Source organism: Trichosurus vulpecula, chromosome 5 (genome assembly GCF_011100635.1).
Source record: "Trichosurus vulpecula isolate mTriVul1 chromosome 5, mTriVul1.pri, whole genome shotgun sequence".
Taxonomy (NCBI): Eukaryota; Metazoa; Chordata; class Mammalia; order Diprotodontia; family Phalangeridae; genus Trichosurus; species Trichosurus vulpecula.
The window spans coordinates 150,534,649-150,556,384 of record NC_050577.1 but is presented as its reverse complement, the minus strand read 5'-3'; the positions used below and the strand labels follow the sequence as shown (position 1 = coordinate 150,556,384).

Below are 21,736 nucleotides of genomic sequence, written 5' to 3'. Positions count from 1 at the left end.
GCAATGTCTCCCTTCCCCACAATTTTAATGAAGAGGTTAAAAACAAACAAACCTAAAACCAAAACTCTAATCTCATGGTATTTGCTTTTATTATGCAATTATCACATTGTAACTGATATGTTTATTTGTTTACCATTTCATCATCACTATTAGATTATAAATTCCTTGAAATAGAGGCTGTAATGAACAGAACTTTTTCCACCAGTATTAATATAGCAACCACTGAATACAGTATGTAATCATTGAATATTTGCTTAAAGGAGGGGAATATTGAGTCATCTTTGATGTATCTCTCTCCTTCAACTCTTACTAGTTAGTCATCAATACCTATTCATTCTGTCTGGGAAATGTATTTCATATCTAACTCTTTCTTTCCATTCCCAATAGTACCATTTCTGTCCAAGGTTCTTATCACCTCATGCCTATATTATTCATTGCTCAACACCCTGACTCTAGTCTCCCTTCTTTAAAAATAAGAACAAATATACCTTTCATTGTGTTATTTCTCTCTCAAACTGTACTGTGAATTTACCACCTCATTGGCATGCTTATACACATTTCTTTGAACTTTTCAGATGATAGAAAGTGGGGAGGGCTTTTTACTACATTGGATGATACAATTAAGATTCAAATAATTATGAGAAATCAGTATAATGGAAGTAAACAGGGATACAAATAAAGTATAAATGAATTTTGTTCGGAAAGAAAAAAACAATTTAGATCTAAGTTAAAATAAATAAATGGTTTGAGAGCATTTTCTGTGAAAAGAAAATGGCAGTGATTTGTTGACCACAGCATCTACATGAGCCAGCAGTGATACTGCTGTTAAAAATAACTAATGCTAAAATTATGAAAATGTCATGTTCAGCTCAAGAGAGGTAAGAGTTTCATTGTTCTCTTTGATGACAACGTTATATGAAGCATATTATTTCAGTTTCTGGGCACTGTATTTTAAGAATGATACTGACAAAATGGAAAGCCACTAAAAGAGATGCATAGTCCAATGAAGGGTATGAGGTAAATGAGAAAGAATACCATATTTGCAATCAGTAAAGTGAGGCTCTGTCCCAGTTCTGTTATTAACTAGCTGTATATTCTCAGCTAAGTTATTTAAACTTCATAGGTTTCAGTTTCTTCTGTAAAATGAGGGAGGAAGCTGAACTAGGTGCTTCTTTAGGTTGATTTAGATTCTTTAGATTCCCTGCTCTAAAATCCTCTACCTGGCTTTCAACATCCTCCATTATCTGTTTTGCAAACTTGTTTTCCAAACATACTCTATATTTCAGTCATACTAATCTTTCTCTGTTGCTATTACAATTCCCACCTCTTTGCTTCTGTTCATTACATTTCCCATCACCTAGTCGATTCCTCACTATTTTTTAAAATCCAACTCAAGTATCATTCCCTCCATGAAATTCTCCCTATCCAAAGCCCTTACTGAGGGCTCCCTTCTCTCAACTCCTATAACATTTACAATCTACACAACACAGTTTAGCTCTTAATTATACATTGTTTTGAATTATTTTTTATTTGTTTCATGTGTAGATTGCTTCCTTTGGCAAGAATGGAGGCTGTTTGAGTATAAGGGCAGTCCTTAATTCAGTATATTAATTATTATATTCATATTATGGTCTCAAATGTCAATTCAGAGAAAAATGTGACTAAGAAAGATTACTTAGGTAGAAGACTCAAGCCACTAAAGCTCTAAATTCTAGTTGAATTTTTTCTTTGCATAATTAATCACAAATTTCTTCCAGGAAGCTTACCTTTACCTAACTGATATGTAAGATAAGGAATAGAGAACAAATCTCACCATTCAAATTTTCATTGGATTTAAATTTGTCCACAATGAATGTACAGTTATGATATTTCCTATTTCCAAGTGATAGCAGTCACTGGAAATCTTATACCATCTACCTCATAAGGTTGTTATAAGTAAAGTTGTTGGTAAACCTCTTAAGAGCCATATAAATGTGAGCAATTAATAAGGATAATAAATTCATAATTAAAAATTAGGGATAGGGACTGAGCTAGTGGTCTCATTGGCATAGAGAACTCCTAGATTAAGAAGCTCTCCCTATCAGGGCAGACTGACACCTTTTTTGAAACTTATGGTATCAGAGAATTTCCAAGAGCACTGAGCAGTTAATTGAATTGTCCAGAGTTACAAAGCCAGGATGTGCCAGAGACAGGACCTGAACTCAGATCTTCTGCTCCAAGGACAGCTACACTACTACACTACACTTTCTTAATAATAAAACAATTTTTGTTATTTATAATGAAATAAAATAGTGTAAGAACAGAATGAAGTACATACATACATACATACATATATATACATATATATATGTATATATATGTATGTATGTATGTATGTGTCGGTTATTTCTGCCATCTTGTCTGTTATTGAGTTGTCCTGAAGAGCCTACCAAAGATGTGCTTATGATGCAAAACTTTTATCTAATTACTGGAAGTAGTTATTTTATCCATCTGTGCAACAGTCTGTAGAACATTAAATAAGAGAATAATAACAAGATGGTAACTTGTCCTCCTATATGAATTCTACTGAAAAAGATGAAAAGAACCCAATGAATGATCATTAAAATAATCAACCTTAAAATGTTTGGTGATCTGAACCTTATTGTGAAGCTCCCTAGCATATGACTTGCAGGTCCTTCGGAGGCCATCTAGTCCCATCTCCTCATTTTATTGTTGAGAAAACTGAGACCCAGGAGGTTCAATGATGTGCCCAAAGTCACAGAGGTTGTAAGCATCAGAATTCCTCTAGCTCCAGGAAGTGCTCTCTCTCTACTAGTCCATGCTTGTTATAAGACAGTTGGGTCCTTACGGTTGTTCCACAACTTAAGCCTCAATAATAGTAATAAATAAATAAATTTCAGGCTGTTTTAATAGATAATTAGGAGAAAATGACTGTTTATATGCTTTTCCTAAGTAGTAGCAAATGAACAAAATTCTTGAAGCTATGTGGAAAAGGAGTTTCAGAGGTAGGTTAAGAGATCAGAAATAAATTGTTTTCTTGAGATAAGGAATCCAGATTATTAATACGAGTTCAAATATAAATCATCACATTACATTATTTACTAAAAATTACTATACAGCTATGCAATTACCACCAGAAATCCACATAAATTTAAAAGATTAATGCCTCAGTGGAATTTTTTTGTATTTTACTTATTAAAATACCTTAATAATTCATGTATGGCAATACTGCTAATGAGCAACAAAACCTCACTGTATCTCATTTAAAGTTGGCACCTTTGCTGACAGTTAATACCGTCACGAAACTTTGGGCCAGCAACTGAATAGCAGCCCTGGGCTTTTAGTAACTGACACCATCCCATTTAGGATAGTTCCAGAAAAAGCTACACCTTGGAGAAGTAGTCAAATTTTATGGTTGCTTGTTAGAAAAATGCATGAGTTCCTTTCTTGCTGTTTTTTTTTGTTCCCTGGAAGGGAATAGAGTAAGGATGAAGCCAAAGCCAAAGCCCAATCATGGTATTGTAAAAAGGGAGCTTGATTTGGTGTCAGGAGTTTGATCCTGGTTCTGCCACTTACTGGCTGGCTGAGTGTGAACAAGTTTCTTAACATTTCTGAGCCTTAATTTCTTCATTTATAAAATGAGAATATTAGCGGCACTGTCAGAGGGTTGCTACCTTAAAGCAATATATAAAAATTAGATGCTACTTGTGTCTCACATGCCCACTGCGTGGCTGCTGTTCTTCTTAATAGCAGAAACTGAGCGTTGTTTTTCTGGATCCCAAAACCATTCCCACCAATATTTCAAATATGTCATTTAATTAGCATATGACACCTTCACTCATGAAATTGAGGCCATTTGCTCCTTTTTCTCTTCTTCTCTATCTCAAAACCTCTTGACATCATCCCTCACACTCTCCAGCGGTTTCACTGTACTTCTCAATTCACTTCTCAATTCTCTGAAAATAAAGTGTGCTCTATCCTTGTAAGGACCAACCCCTCCACATGGCTTCAACCCCATCCCTTCATAGAAAATTTTAACCTTAATAATTCACACTCCCCCTTAAAATCTTCAATCTCTATCTACCGATTCTTTTCCTATTGCCTTCAAGTATGCCCATGTGTCCCCCATCCTTAAAAACAAAACAAACCAAAACAAAATCTTCTCCAGACTGAACCAGATATCATAATACTCTATTTCTCTTCCATTTATTAGCTGGAGTCCTTGCAAAAACTCTCTATATTCACTTGGACAATAGATTCTACAGGGACAATAGTCAACTATATTACATTTCATGTCTGTCCGCTATTCTTCCAGTTCCATCTTTAAATGTATTTGGAATGACCTGACTTAAATTGGTCCTGTATCAAGCTGTTCAAAGGCTCTACTTTTTTCACTATTTTATGAGAAAATGTTTGTGCTGATCTTCCTTCATTCTCTTCTGTAATATTTTTCAAATGACCTCACAATGCTAAAGAAGGGGTTGACAATTTGAAAAACTCACAGCCAAATCTGCCCTGTTGCCTGGTTTTTTTTAAAGGTTGGCTGCATTTGACCTGAAGAATATAGTTTGCCATCTCTTGCTCTAAACTGTTGCTTCTGTCCTCACTTGCTATGGTCCTTTACTTAGAAAAAAGGTTGCGTTTGTTGTTTGAGGGGGACACTATGTACTTTTTGTGGCAACTATTTTATATTGATTAAATCTGTCTAAGAAATAGTGACAATCAGAGTCAATGTCTTTACTTTCATCAATTTACCAAATTAACAGCTTGTTTCTACAGGTTAATTCAGAGCAGTTGTCATTACATTAAGTACCTTCTCTTTGTTCTTTCTTTTAACTTGGTACTGACTTTCTTTGCTTTAGTCCAATGATGATCTGACTAATAATTATGAATCAATCATTTCCTATCTGTTAAGATATAGTTAATTTTAATTTCTGTGATGCTGCTACATCCAGTGCTGTTTTTGCTGCCTTCTGGAAAAAAAATTGATGACATATAGGAAGGAGACTTCTGGGTAATCCACAGGGTATCTGACCTCCTTCAATTCTTAATCTTTTATCATATTTTCCAATATATGTTTTCCATCCCTGCCACATCCACCTTCACATTGAACACAGATTAGAAATGTTGTTTTGATATGACGAATCAAGTCAAATCCACATATATTTTTATTCTTCCTTTTCAGCAAAAAAGTGGTGCATAAGTGGCAATTATATCAATTGTGGTCACAACAAGTAATATAAAGTGAGATGATCAAGTGTCTCATGAAATGTGTTCCCTTTTTTTGGTTGATTTTGGATGCATGATAACACCAATTCTTCAATCTACTTTATTCACTACTCTGTTTTTAAAATTTAGCTATATGTTGAAATGTCTTATGATTTCATTTATGCTAAGAATATCCATATGGATGTGGTTTGGTTCTTCAAGTAATATATCTATATGTTGATCACTGGACAAAGATCCCACATTTAGAGTACTAAGTAAAAGTAATATTTTAAAGGTGGTCTAATCTGTTGCTGATATATCTATACCTGAAACCTTTATAGCTTGTTAGAACTTAGCAGAATTCATGACCTATTGGTATAACCTCCAAGAACCCAGGGTTACATTCATACTACTAAGAAGCTCCAGAGGAGGATGTTTTCTGTGAAAACTATTCTTTTCTCCATGCTCTCTCTCCCATATTACTCAAGAACTAGTCCAAGGTAAAAAGAAATAATATTGGTATGAACATATTATGTTTTAACATCCAACAGAATTTAGGGAAAACAAAATCTGATGTCACCAAAGATATTAGTTTTCAACTTCCTCAAATCCTGGTATGGCAAATTGTATCAAATTAAAATTCACAATGAACAGGAATAAATCATACCTGGTATAAGATGGAAGAGGTAAAGTAATTCTGGTCCACTTGTTGAAAGTATCTGATATAAGAATTCGCTGGAGATGATATCGGTTGCATTCTACATTTGTAGGAAGGCAATCTCTTAGCACTGGATGCCATGACAATCCAAGGTCTACTGAGTATTCCAGTTCAATAGCTAAAAATGGCAATATATTTAATGTGTTGACATTTTGGATGTCAATATTGTCTTGGGGATAATTATATACCCTGGGACTGATTTATAATAGTTTCATATATTTTGATATTACAAAATTTTACTTAATTTATGTTACTATTTGTGTAATGCAGAATGTATAACCCAAGAACAGGCTTTATTGGTAACTTATTAAAAGGAGTATCTTGATAAATGTAAATATTTTACATGTTTTAATAATGATTTCATAGTTTCTAAATGATTTCCAACTTTATCCTGAACATTATTTGCATTATTAATTTAACATTAATATAGAATTATTAACATTAATAATATGTAATTTTTCCTTATATGATACTGAATTAACTTTTCCTCTTCAATTTGAATGTACATAAGTCCACCTGACATATGAAGTCGATTTATTAAAATTACTCTTTAAAATAAGCATACAGCAGAACCATAATAAATTTTATAAAACATTTAAAGCAAGATATATTTAATATAAGCAAATTAAATTGAATATTCTTGGCCATATTCAAGTGATGAAGAAAAAACTCATTTTTTTCTTTCAAAAAGTCATTTTTGGGGTGAATTTGATTAACAAATATAATAAGAAATGATGTTCTCAAATATGAATATATGAGTAATTTATATGTAATTAAATGAGAATTAAATATAAAGCAAAATATGGAAAACTGTCTTGGAGAGAGCAACCCCTATACCTTTCCCCTCCTCATACAGTTTGCCTGCTCCTTGGCTGTTCTTTCTGTCTGGAATGCTATCATTATGTGTCAAACACAGTTTTTTTTTTCTGGTTCTGATCTGGTCCTGATTTTATTGGTGTAGAGAAGTCTCAGTGAGGAAACTCATTTTTGCAAATGTATATTAGCAACTCCTTTGCAATTTGGTCTTAGTGAGCTGCCTGTTGCACTGACAGCCAGTATGTGATGTCAGAGCTGGGACTTCAAACAAGGTCCTCCCTCATCTCTATCCATTATGGCAGACCACTTCTCTACATGCGATGATTTAAAATAACACATACACTTGATGCAAGGCAATCTATCAGGGGAAATATGAATTATCAGCATAGTACATGCTAATACTAGTATATATTTACCTCTTTCCTTTTTCGACTTCTCAACAGTGTAGAAGTTTTATTTAGGGAAGAGGCTTTGCACTTTTAGTCTTTAATAAAGAAGTACTTACCATAACAAGAATCTGTAACAGAGCAGGAGGCTGCAAAGTCTATTTGCAGGAAGGAATCTTCATTCACAGCAATATCTGTGGTAACTACATAACGTGTGCTTGCCTTTTCAATGAATACCAGTGCATCTCCAGTAGAGCCACACACTGGCATCTTTGTACCTCCAGGGTGTAGTAGCCACTTTCTACTGTCCAAGGTGGTGAAATCATCTTCCAAGACTGTATTACCAGAAATGTTTCCCCCGATAAGAATCTGAAATAGTATATAAAAATAAACCAGATACACAAAAATAAAACTGTTCTTTTTTTTGGCTAGCCTGTTCAAAACTGGCATTGTAATGTACACATGGTGTTAAGGGAATGTTAATAATGTTTTTGTTTTTGTGGTCTGGTTGCCCATCTGGCAAGTAGCTACTGAAAACAAATCAAAAGAATGACAAAACTACTTAGAGGCTCCGTAAGCCAAATTATGCCTTTGGAAACTCCATGCAACCAGGCTGGGAAGTCAGAATTTGGCTCATGGAGTGATTATTTTCCATGTAAAATTACTATTTAAATGTAGCTGTGCCCTGAGGCTCTTCAGTTCCAATTCTTTGCATGGACTATTTTTAATAGCTTCTTTGAGGTCCATTTGATGTAATTTATTAGGTATGAACATAGTCCACAATTGAAGAGCTGGGGAGATTTATCTATTTTTTTTTCAAAAGGAGGAAGAGGATTTCGGAATCACTGCATGTGGCAGCCAATTCTAATTTGCTTATTTTCCTTTTGTACCCTCATAGCCCAATTGATAAATTGCCTACATACACATGGGATAGTCTTCTATGAGCAAGACTTGGGCCTTCTGCTGTAGTTTTATTTTCTAGGCTTTAGGCAGTTGGGTAAATCATTAGATAATTAGATCTAAAAATTCATGGCTAATTTTTTCTGGCATTAACTAGCTGTATGATTTTGGAAAATTCACTTAACCTTTCAGGGCCTCATCTAGAAAATGAGAGGGTGGGGCTTAATAGCTTCTAAGGCCCTTTTGAGATCTCAAATTCTTCAATTCTCTGGTTTTAGGGTAATTAATCAAAATAATTAAACCTGTAGAAACTGACCTGGTCAATAACCCAGGGGCTGTAGAAGTGCCCATTTTCTGATGGTTGCCACCATCGAAGACGAGTCGAACTAGAACGAGCTTTCAAAGGTATCTCCAGGGCAATGTACCTGCCGACATTGCTGGAATTACTGAACAGGAATTCTTGCATGAGGCTCCAGGAGAGGCCTCCATTGAGTGAGTATTGTAGCAGCACAGGTTGGCTTCTGGGGTCTGGAACTCCTTTACCACATCCAAGTCTCATGAAGAACTGTACAAATCTGACACCAGTAAAAATTACTATTATGTATTTATTCAAAGACAAATCCACATTAATCTTCAAATAGGGATGTGAGGAAAAATGAGATGGAGGGAATTGATATTGCCAATAAATGGGATCTTTTAATTTGTAACCCCAATCATTCACCTCTAAGATCAATTTTCTTGTTTAATGAAAAAAAGTCTATCAGTATGTCTAGGCTGACATATGACATACAGTTATCATCCGACCCACAGGTGAGTGTGGGTCTGTCTGCTAAAATACTTTAAGAGGGACAATGAAATTTTTGCTTTTTTGATAAATATGGGCCTTAGTAACCTCAGAAAAATGTGAATTATGCAAAATGGCACACCCCTACAAAAATGAAATTTGATGACTACGGAAACATAGCTGAAAAAAATGGCAATTCCTTTCTCCTTCATGGTCTTCCTTCCCTCCCCAAGCAGAAGAAAGATTAAAAAAAGGTCATATTTCATTTTTCCCTTTTGTAGCTCATTATAAAGAAGGCAATTATCTAAGGAATATGGAAGTTTAGGACCATGTTTTGCTATTTGGCTGAGATGAGAATTTGGTATTTTGCCATTTGGAAGTGAGAACATAATCCATCAGCCATGCATTCTCAAACCTCCAACATGGTGTTTTCATATATTACATCTTTAATTAAGAGTGAATAATATGTTATAGCATGTCAAAAGAAAAGGCTAAGTGATGTCTAAGAGCCATTTTGAATGTAAAATTGCATGGTTTTAAGATACAAATTAATTTTGAATGTAGGCAAGAGATCAAAAAGTATTCAGGAATGATATACTGCTGCTACATATGTCTTTTCATTCTGGGTAGAAAAGGGTGAATGTATACTGGTTGCCCAGTATCACTGGGATGTCTGGGAGAAAGAATACATGCAGACTGCTACCTCTCATGGGAGAGATGGTGGGGTCAACCTTTGCTTTTCTTGGTGGCCAACCAATGGCGGCCTTCTCAAGAGGCAGGAAGACAAGCAGAGTGACAACTGGTTGGCATGCCAGTAAACATAGCCCACATGTTAGAATAATAAAATAAAAGAGAACCATAGAATTCTAGAGCCCGAAGAGACTTCAGAGGGTATCTAATCCAACCCTACCAAAAGCATCTTGGGCAGGTCTTCTGTATATTCTTGACCCCCTATTAACTAGACATTTTTTAGCTAATTAAGATAAGATGTATTGTTTTTATATATTTGTGGTACTTATTTGTTAATTTAGTATAGAATGGGGTTTTTTATGCTGGTGTCCATGAAAGTAAATATACATATATATTATATATGTTTTGATAATATATTGATATATAATTAATTTCCTTTGTAATCCTGTATATTTTATTTTATGCACTTAAAAACATTATTCTGAATGTATGTGTAGGGCACATATTCAAATTGCAAGCTGTCTTGGGGAGGGAGAGGGAGAAAATTTAAAACTTACGGAAATGAATTTTGAAAACTGAAAATAAATAAATTACATATAAAAAAACAACGACAACATATTCTGAGAAGGGGTCTATAGGCTTCACTAGCCTGCCAAAGGGGTTCGAGATATTAAAAAAAAGATTAAGAACCTCTGAATAGAGAAACATTTACTTAACATTCTATGTATGTCTACATATGTGTTTGTACTCACATGTATATATAAATAGACATATATACATAGGCATGTATATATGCCCACAGACGTGTGTGTAAACATAGTACAATAGACAGAGGGGCAGTTCTAGAGTCAGGAAGACTTAGATTCAAGTCATGATACATACTACTTTTGCCACCATGAGCAAGTTACTTAGCCTTTCAGTTCCTCTAGGTATCTCTCTAAGATTATAACTTACAGATGAGCTGCCAATTTGCACCAACAAATCAAACAACAAGCATTTATTAAATGCCAAGTATATGCTAAGCACTGGGTTAAATGCAGACAGACCTGTAACATTTTTCTTCTTACTTTTTAGGATCTTAAATTCCATCAGGACACATGTGTATTATAAGCATAACTAATATGTTAACACTTATATAATATGTGAAAGTTTGAAAGCACTTTGCTTTTTATCTCATCTGATCCTCACAACGCCTCTGGGAGGGAGGTGCTATTATTATTCCAACGTTACAGATGAGAAAACTCAGGTCCACAGAGGTTTAATGATTTGCCCAGTGTTACAAAGGCAGCACGTTTCCTAACTTCAAGCTCAGTACTCTATCCACCTAAATCTGATCTGCTTCTTTATCCCTATTTTTATATTTAAAATATAGCAATAATGATAAGGACCTGTGACTTCATTGATGTACGGAACTCCCAGGCAGGGAAATTCCTTGTACTGATGCAGGTCAGAACTTCTCCTGCAACTTACAGTCTCAAAGAATTGCCTAGAGCACAAGAGATTAGGTGACTTGTAGAGGGTCACATAAATCAGCTAGATAGCACAGTGCATAGAGTGGATAGAGTTAGGAAGACTCATCTTCCTGAGTTCAAGTCTGGCTTCAGACACTTACTAGCCGTGTGACCCTGTTTGCCTCAGTTTCCTCATCTGTAAAATGAGCTGGAGAAGGAAATGGCAAACCACTCCAGCACCTTTGCCAAGAAAACCCCACATGGGATCACCAAGAATCAGACACAATTGAGAAACCACAAAGCCAGTTTCTAGCAGAGACAGGAGTTGAAACTAGGTCTTCCTGGGATAGGGGCCAGCTTGTTATTATGTACTAGCCATGTTGCCTCGCAAATAAAATATATGCCAAACAAATATAGTCATGTGGATGATCAGGTGAAACTTCTGGCATTTGAGTGGAGTGATGAAGGAAAAGTAGGGATTTTAAGAGGAGGAATTGAAGAGGGAGTGCATTCTCTGCTTCCACAAAGGTACAGGAGACAGACGGAGATGGAATATTATGTGTGAGGAAGGCCAGTATGGCTGAATCATAGAGTGAGTGCAGCAAAGCCATGTATGATAAGCCTGGATGGGTATGTAGCTCAGATCCAAGTTGTAAAACAATTGAAATGCCTTTCTCCTTGAGGACTTCATATTTGATTTGGGAACCACTTAGGGTTGTTAAGCAGAGGTGACACAGTCAGACCTGCACTTCAGAACATCATTTTGGTAGTTCTGTGGAGAATGGACTGGAGAGAGAAGAGATTGGAGGCAGGGAGACCAAACAGGAGACCACTGTCTAAGTAAGATGAGAGGATGACATGAATTTGGGCAGCAGCAGGTGTTTCCATACCCTGATGAAACCAGAATTTTAAAAATGTAACCTTAGGAAAGTCACTTAACCTCTACCTGGACTTCAATTTCCTCATTTAGAGGTTTTTAAGGTGCCTTCCAGTTCTAACATAGTTTTGAGTTTATGATTTGTTATATAACTAAAAAGTATTTGACCTAAGAACTTCCTAGCATATACTATGTATGTTATATTTAATAAAACATCACATATTATATTTCACATATTCAAAACAATATTCAACACACACACAGGTGTATATATATGTATATATGTATGGTATATATGTACACAACATATCAGATAGATATATCTACCTGTGTTTGCTATATATTGTATCCATATCTCTATTACATACTGTATCTATATATGTATTAGGTATCTTTATCTACCTTGGTTTATTACGTATTGTACTGAATATGTGAAACATACATACACACAAAAACATATGCATAACAAGGGCTTTAGGAATCTTATTAGTACCTTTGCATGAAACCAAACTGTATTATTTGTTCATTTAATATTTATTCATTTAAAAAAATTGATTGGACACCTAGTTGTTTTGTCAACCCTAAGAAAACTGGGTTTTTAATGTGGAAGACTTTGGGTAAAATACATGCAAATCTTATCAAAACCTGCCATTGAGATGAGACAAAGTCCTTGGAAAAGTGTGAAAATTTATCATTTAGAGTTCTCAGTAGGCAATGATAATGTGAAATGAAAATCAAGTACAAATGAAAAAAGTGGGAAACTTGCTTCCTATCAATTGTTCTTACTAATTCATAGATAGAATTATGTATTCTGAGAGGCATAAAGAAATTTATAATACAATCAGCAAAAACCTTAGGCAAAATAAGATAAAATACATACATTAAAAGATTTGAGAAATCTTTGAAAAAATTTTTAAAATTGGGTTTTTCACTCATTTTCAAAGATATAGCATATATGATTACACTTTACATATGTTAAACTGCCTTTTAAATTTTACTTGTGAAGTTCTTAGCACATTAAATGATCAAGAGATGAGCATCATGTCAGACATAATCCTCCATGCAAGTTTTCATGTTTGTTTCTGAACAGTTGTGCTCCATTTAGAAAATGACTGGTTAGGATTTGTTAGATCATTTGAAACAAATGGTTGTAAAAGATGAAGTTGAATTTCAGATGTTTTCAACTTAAACTGCCAATGACTGTAAATGCTAAATTGGTTATGAATGCAGTTTGATGATATATCACATTTCAACAAAATTTTACATTAAGCATATTGTACAGAGTGAAAAAATTCAAGTCAGATGGAAATTTGTTTATTGTGAAAGCAGCACAAACCATATAAGGAGATGTGATTATAGCTGCCTGATTAAACTTCAGGCTGATGACCAAGAATGAATTAAATGGTTTCACTTCATTTCTGTTAATACAACATGGTAACTTTAATCAATGAAGCCATGTCTGATTTTTGATCCACTTACTTCACAGATCTCCTTTGGTACAAGAACAGAACACAGACAGGCTGTGTTCTAATAGATTTCTTAAAGAGAGACAAGTCATTTTCTAGCAAAGGCCTTATTTTGGCAATTCCCCTCCTCATCCTGGTTTAATTATACTCTATTGAAAAATATGATGCAAAGTATAATAATAATTCTCAAATAATTCAACATAGCATTTTTAGTGGTTACCTGGCCTGTGACAAATCCAAGTCTCGAGTCATTAACATGCGTAAGCCATCTTCATTGAAAAAGAGGTTGTTTCCACTGGAAAGGATTCCACATTTCCTAGATGGCTTTCCACCACTCACTAACAAGAATCTATCAGACTCCAGTTGTCCTGAAAAAATGGAATATATATGTATACATTATTCATTCATATTCCAAAAACATAATGGTATTATCTATATTAGGAAGCAATGTAAATAAATTATCAACTTTTTAGGCACTGGGCTTTTGAATTTTTTAAATCTCAATGTGCCCAAGTCATAAATGTTATTGGCATATTTTACATGCCTTTTTAATACTATAAATTGTAAAGAAAGTGCTGATCTGTACTGGTAATGGGAATTTCCTAAACTTGGAGCTCCCAATACCAATGAAATTGCAACTTCATTCCCTATCCCTATCAAATTGCTGATCTGCTATTTGTGAGTACACAAGGTTGATGTGTTCTTAATTCAAGAGAATCTATAGCTCAAATGGATACCTTCTGTCTCCTATTAGCTGTCTGTTATAAAGACACTTCTTATTGAAAAGATGGTTGAAGCCAGAAATAGCAGAGTATGGAGTGATGTTCCTTCATTATTTCCAATTCTCCATTTTTATTTCAGTTAGGGCTGGGATTGACTTCTTTCTCTCTTCCTCTACCCCTCCCTCCCCCAACAAAGACACAACATCTGTAGGGTCAGTTCTGGTATATACAGAAATCTGTGCTACAGGTTGAATGGGAAACTGTTTAGCTTTAACATTTCCTAGTGAGTGAATGTTGTCTGTTATCACCAGATCTGAATTTTTTTCTAACACTTGTCTAGTTTCCAAATGTAGAAACCAAGGAGTGACTTAGTGCTGTTTAATGGATTGATAATGGCACGCAGTCAGGAACTTACATTTCTGGGACTTTGTTCACTCCTTTCTCCTACTAGATGACTCTCAGTACCCATTTGGTAAAAATTTTTGTTAATGAGAAATTACATTCAACCTAGATAGAGACCTGGCAGAGATAAGTCTCTAATTGCTAAGCAACATTGCAGAGAAACTTACATTACTCATGCTAATAATCCAGAAATAGTGATCATGGATAACTTACATGAGAAATATGAGAAAAATATATATTCTATCTTTCCTGACAATGATTCTGTAGTGTCAGGACTAAATGACATAACAGATCCTCTGATTAGATACTTCTCCTGGTCAGGACTCAAGTGTCCTGACATATATAGGCACCACACTTTGTGTATATTGAAAAATTATGGTATATCCAGAGGAGAGCAAAATGATAATAAATTTAGAAAGCATTTCATCTGAGGAAAGGTTAAGTGAACCAGCTATGTTTAGCCTGGAAAAAGGATTTAGGAAGGAAATGACAATTGCCTTCAAATATTTTAATGTCTGAAAGAAGTAGATTTATTCTGTGTTGCTTTAAAGGGCAGAAACATGATTAGTGAATAGATACTAGAAGGAGATGTAATACGAGAAGAATTTCTAACAATTAAAGTAGTCAGTAATAGAACAGACTACCTATTAAAAGAAAGCTGGATTATCAGGGACATTATGGAAAGAACTCTTGTATTTTGTAGGTAGTAAGACTAGATTATCACTACAGTTAACTCTCAGATTCCATGAAGGGATATAATAGAATCTGAACAGTTCATAGATAAGGAAGTATTCTTCCTAATAGCCTATTGTTTTTGAAGTAAGCTGGATGTTATAGATTTTCTTGGTTACTAAGAATTATAATAATAAATTATTAGAAAGTTTCATAGTTCATTATGTTTATTTTCAAATTGTTAAAATGTACCTGATCCCCTAAAATTTAAATTCCTTTATAAAGCAAACATACATAGGATCTGTGATTAAAGAAAAAAATCACCTTCAAAATCATCCTTGAGAAAATCAGAGTTTTTGGTGCTTATTTTACAAGTTGGGCCTGAGTACCCAGGATCACATATACACTTGGTTCCATTGATACAACTCCCATGCCCATTACACATCTCCTCACATTGCGGACCAATATAGACATTATCAATGGCCCAAGTCACTGGCTGAGAGCTTGCCGGATAAAATCCCTGATACCATCTGAACCGTACAGATCTGGAAAAGAGGTAAATGTCATTCACAAACTAATAATTGGAGAAAGATAACAGAACATATCTGGTTGATAGCACTCTGGTAACGATGAGCAGCTCTTCACTTCTGCTCACACTTCATGGTGAAGTAAATGTTAACAATTAAAGCATATAGACTTACCATTTATCTTAACTTTTATCACCACCGTATAGGTTTTGGTTTGCAAGATGAGCAAGCCAGAGGCTATTTTAAATACATCACCATAAATATTTTGCATGTAATTTGGGCAAAGTGCCACCAGGTAGTGCTTGGGCTATGGTTTTTGGGGCCAGAGAGCTGTTTCCCCAGGCTTGTGAAAGTGTGGTACTCCTTTTTAATCAATCCTTTCTCCCATAAAAATAGAACTCTTTATAAAAATAAATACGTTAACAAGTACTATTAAGTCTTCACTATGTGTCAGTAACTGCCAAGCACGATGTATAAAAATTAAGCTGTGTAAAAATTAAAGGACAGTATGGTTTAGTGTTTTTATAATTATAAATATGTTTATAATTATAATCAGGATTTAAATAAAATCAGGTACAGTTAAGTTAGTTTTCTTTTAAATCTTCTAAATTATTTTAAAACCTAACTTCACTCTACTTGATTTGAGAAGAACTAATACCCTGAATCCCCTAACTTGGAGATACAGCTCCTGGGATTTGTCCACCACTTCCATTAATTGCAGTGCATCAAGTACAGATTTCAGGCAAAATCCATACTCTTCCAAAACTGTAATTTGATTTTGACATGTCTTTTTTTCTTTATCTTGCAGGAAGAACTTTGCATCAGCTGTTAACAAGGTACTTATTCAGTAAATTCAACAGGGTATTCAAACAACTCATCCAAAAAATATTTATTGAGTGCCTATACTATGTGACCGTTGTATTTTGGTCCTATAAGGAATACAGAGAAGAATAAGACATGTCTCCTGGATATGCAGGGATCTTTTGCTATTTAAGAGGGGAAATAAGAGAGTTTGCTATTTGTAGGGGAAACAACGGAATTTGAATTTTAGGGGAAATAAGAAATATATGTATTTATGCACAAAATACATATACTACAACTAGTCTAACAAATATTCCACCTTAATGTTTTGAATTTTGATTTCAGTTTTCCAAACTTAGCAAATATATGAAAACCAAGAACAAGTGAACAGGTAGGTTTGCAATGTATAAAAAGAATGGCTATACTGATCAGAAATACTGTAATATTTCAAAGAATGGAATAGTGAAATAAGGGGAATCAAAGAATTATGTTGGTTTAAAGGAGAGAGGGGTAATTTTCAGATCAGTGATGGTTTTATAGAAGAGATGGTATTTGACCTGGGCCTTGAAGGCTGGCTGATAAAAATAGCTAGCATCTATATAGCACTTTAAGGTTTGCAAAGCTTTTTCTATATGCTATCCATTTGAGATAACCTGGAAGATCATTTGAGCACCCTGGGAGGGTATTATCATTATCATCCTTTTCATAGTTAAGGAAACTGAGGCCAAGAAAGGATAAGTAGTTTGTCTAGGGTCACATAGCTAATAAGTGTCTGAGGTGGGACTTGAACAAAGGACTTCCTGTTTCCTCTATCCAGAAGACTAATGAACTGCTTAAAAATTGGACAAAGCAGAGCCAGAACAGACAGACATTACCAGGAAAAGGAAGAGCATGAGCAATACCCTGCCCTTTCTTTCCAACTTTCTCTCTCTTTATGGTTCAGTATAAAGGTAAAGAAAAATCATGTAGCAGCTGGAGCAGCCAGTCTACCAAAAACTTCATGCTAGTCTTTTCCCAATCCACAGCTTCCCTATTGGCCAGTTTCTAGTTCAAAACTTGCCTTTTCTAGCTTCTAGAACCTTCGGGTATCTAGAAATTTGTAAATGACTGGCCCTTTTATCAAAAGATTTGAAAGGCTTACAAGACTTTGTGACCCCATTTAGGGTTTTCTCGGCAAAGATACTAGAATGGTTTGCCATTTTCTTCTCTGATTGAATTTATAGATGAGGAATGGAGGCAAACAGGGTTAAGTGACTTGCCCAGGGTCAGACAGCTAATAAGTGTCTGAAGTCAAATTTGAACTCAGGTCTTCCTGACTCCAGACTCTGAGCTTTACTCACTCTACTAACTGCCTTGTTTTAGATATAGATGGCCCTATTTTAAAGAAATAATACTCATTTTGTAGGAAAAACACAAGCAAACAGAACATAAGGTTTTTAAACACTGAAATGCAGAGACTTTCCCCTGTTTTCATCATAGAATGGATGCTGAAACATTCTATTCTCAAATCCTGAAAAACTACTGGCTAAGCATCAGTCTCCTCGTCTATAAAATGAGGGCAAGGGGCTAGATGATCTCGAGGGTCCCTTCTGTCCCTAAAATTCTCTTACTAATTATCTACTTATGGTGTTTAATGTCATCGATTTCACTTTGCCTACCAAGAGTCAGTTTTATGGTAAGTCCCACAAGACAAGGGGAAAAAATCTAGGCTATTCTATGCATTTCCCCTAGATCAGAGTCTGACTCCTAAAGTCATTTCTTAGACCTCCTCTTTCCTAGCCAAAATAATCAATAATAACAGGTCATTATTCTTCATCCCTTCTTCCAGTATGGAACCTTTTTTATTAACCATCTACCATGTCTTTTTCAAATGCCCACATTAAACAAAGATGTTTTTCCCTGGCTGAGTAAATGGGTCTCCTATTTTTATTTATTGTTCTTCATGTTTGAGAATAATGCTGACATTCCTTGGGATTAATTATGTTTTCTTGAGAAGCAGAGTAGGAATAAAATGCTTCTCTGTATTTATTTTCATGGCACAGTTTGAAATGGGCTGGTTACTGGGTGGGTTAAGAGTCAGGATAGTAATCCTAGCCATGAAAATTGACAGCACATGGTCAAAGGAGAATAGGTATGTAAGTACTTTGCAATTCAAATGCTACATGAGTATTTACTATTACTATTATTCTTTCTCTACACTGTGAACCTGGCCATTGACTTGCTCTTAGTTCTTATATAATATTTGCTAAATTTCAGGTATGAAAAGCTTACATCAAAAGCCAGACTTTAAGGTAGAAAATTTGCTAGGCTCTTTAAGCTCAGTAGCTATTGAAACAACTGAAGTAAAGTTCTCACACATAATTTAAACCCCATTATCATTTATTTAAATCAAGATTATTACTATCTACAGCTATCCTGTCCTCCTGAGAAAAAAATTCCCAACTTAAAATTAAACTTTACTTTCAAATATATATCACAATTTAGTCTTGGCAAGGAGTGCTTCTTTCCTTTTGAACTTTCAGACTGCTGAGCTGAGGGAAATGCTTGGAGTTCTCTTTTGAACAAAAGCCTACATTGAATTTTTTGAGCTTTTTATGTATTCAAATGTTATGAATACAAATGAGCTACCTTGGTTGGATATTTATTATTGTTTCACCTGTCTTGACACAGAAACTGCAAGTACCATGATAAATGGAGTGAAAGGTCTAGTTTCATTGTGGTTTCCTTCTGCTGAAATCTCATTTAAAAATTCTTGCTGCCATGCTCCTTAGTGAGTGTCAGCATCTATTCTCCCACATCAGTGATATTCAAAGGAACCTGTTATTTAAAGCATAGACTTAAAAATTCAAGCACACAGCACTGCCTTCATTAAACAGATTTTTTTTGGGCTGACTCATTATGAAACTGCATAAAGTTAAAGAAACAGAACTTGGAAAGTTTTAAAAAGAAACAGAACATAGGAAAGAATACATGAGTATGAAAATGATGTTAATAAACCTGAATAGGAAACAAATATTTATGGTCTAAGCCTAGTCTGACCATCTGGGAAGTCAGACCCAAAGGTCATTCCTGTAATTTATAATATTTAACATATTCATGTTTATGGATAATTGTGGGTTATGTCCAATTAGGTATATTGAAGGGATTAAAAAATCTGACTTTAAAACACCTGTCATATGAACCAGTTTAGATGTGTTATACATTCACATTCTGAATTGACTATGGTCTAAACAAGAAGTCACTTAGAAGTAATTGTGAGTTTGCAGTAGGGATCTGTATTTAGCTCTAAGTGATAAATTTTCAGTATGAGCATTTACACAACTCAAGATTTGATTTTTTTTGGTGGATGCTTAACTCTAGACTTCAGAAAGCATTAATAATGCCAATTAAATTTAAAAGTGTGTTGTTTGTACTTTTTTTTAAAGAGAGACAGTTGTTAAGACATTTACCAGCATATCTAGTTTGGATTGTATTGGCAATCCTAGTCCTTTAATCAGGACCAAACAGTGCTATTCTTTTAGAAGTACTGAAAGGCAGCTTACCACTTAGGTTGGATAACATTTGAGAAGTGGATATGTATCCTTCTGTTAAAATTTATCTTTCTTTTCATATCAAGGGCTGAAATATAAGTGACAGTCTAAGGCTAGCAGTTGGACTATTATAAATTTGTGTTTTTAAAAAATCGCCTTTTTTCTTTGGATGAAAGATTATACTTCATCATTAAGCAAGAGTGGTTAGAACTATAGATACCTATATTTCTTTTGCTCACTCTCACAGACAATATTGGTACTCCTGGAGCAAAAGGCATAGACTGAGGGAAAATGACTAATTAGTAAAATGAGTCAGCCTCCGAAGCTGTACAGGCAGCCTCATTCAGAAACGTAAACCTTTGTAACCTTGTTTCATACATTGCAGATGGGATTACTTCTTGTGTGGTGACCTGGCAAAAAGCATGCCATATTTGTCACTAGCACAACCTAGGAACACTAAACTGAAGTTTACATTGCATTAGGACCCTTCTAAGGTCATCAAAGGATCATAAATCATATATTTAGAGTCTGAAGGGACAGAAGAGATCATCTAGTTCAATATTCTCATTTTACAGACACAGGGCTGGACTTGTTCAAAGTCCAGGAGAGGCAGAATTTTACTCCTGGTCTTTTGACATCAAATCCAGGATCTTTCCACTATAACATGCTGCTGATGTTCTGGCACACTTCCCTTTAACAGCAGCCATCTGGGCCTCAGTTTCTTCAGCTGTGAAACTAGGTGGTTGTACTTCATTATCTTTAAGGTCCATTCCTGCTATAAAATTCCATTATTTATGATATATATGCACCAACTATCTTAATACTAGTGTAATTTGGGCACTCCCTGCTTCTCCTGGCACCTGTTTGGAAAAACCCTGATGACTAGGTTATTCCTAGTGGCCTTTATTTTTCTAGATATTTGGATTTTAGGCAAGAATATCAGAGTAGAGTAGCTAAAAGGATTTGAAATGAAAGCCTAAAGGAATCATCCTATAGCACAAAATGCTAGGGCTTCAATTGAATTGAGGTCTAGTATAGTTGAGGCCTACATCATAACAATTAAAGTCATGAGGTCAATTTCACATTTATTGGTGAGGACAGATTACTCTGCATGTTTGTATGTATATATGTGTACATATACACACGTTTGTGTTGTCGACAAGCATTTGTTAACCTGCTAAATACCAGGCACTGTGCTAAGCACTTGGGATACAAAGAAAGGCAAAAAACATGGTACCTGCCTTCAAGGAACTCATAGTCTAATGGAAGGACATCATGCAAACAACATAAACCATTGTGGACAAACAAGATATACAGGATAAACTGGGTAGTCAACAGAGGGAAGATATCAGCATTAGGGCATCTGGAAAGGCTCCTTATAGAAGTTAGTATTTTAATTGGGACTTGAAGGAAGTCAAGGAAGCTAGGAGGTGGGGATGAGGAGAGATACATTCATTTGCATGTTTCATGATAACAGGGTACAAGTGGCGGAGAGGCTTGGGAAGAGTCTAATCACCACAGTTTCACCTTGCTCCTTTGTAATTTTGCTAACTTGGGCCCCTGAGAATGACTTGTCTAAATCATGAGTCTGAAAGCAGTTAGAAAAGAATTTTCTTAGAATAATTCTGATAAAAGATCTGAAGGTATCTAAAATAAATGGCAAAAAACAGTCAAAAGACAGATTTTTAAGATCCCCAAGAGATTCTCTGGCTAGCTAGTTAGGTGCCACTGGTATCTGATGGCTAAGAGAATTTGAATCATAAAAGAGCTAAAGATGGCCCCTTTT

General features: G+C 35.0%; 1 protein-coding gene across 2 annotated transcripts in view; it reads right to left on the bottom strand.

Annotated features, from left to right (window-relative positions):
* The window catches only part of RELN (reelin), a 560,642-nt gene that overhangs the window by 64,659 nt on the left and 474,247 nt on the right, over positions 1–21,736 (bottom strand). For both annotated transcript variants that reach the window (XM_036762107.1, XM_036762108.1), the window contains exons 42-46: positions 15,417–15,637; positions 13,517–13,664; positions 8,345–8,603; positions 7,248–7,497; positions 5,876–6,044 (exon numbers count right to left, since the gene is read on the bottom strand). In XM_036762107.1, the coding sequence (XP_036618002.1) occupies positions 5,876–6,044; positions 7,248–7,497; positions 8,345–8,603; positions 13,517–13,664; positions 15,417–15,637 (1,047 nt within the window). The remainder of the gene's footprint in view (positions 1–5,875; positions 6,045–7,247; positions 7,498–8,344; positions 8,604–13,516; positions 13,665–15,416; positions 15,638–21,736) is intronic.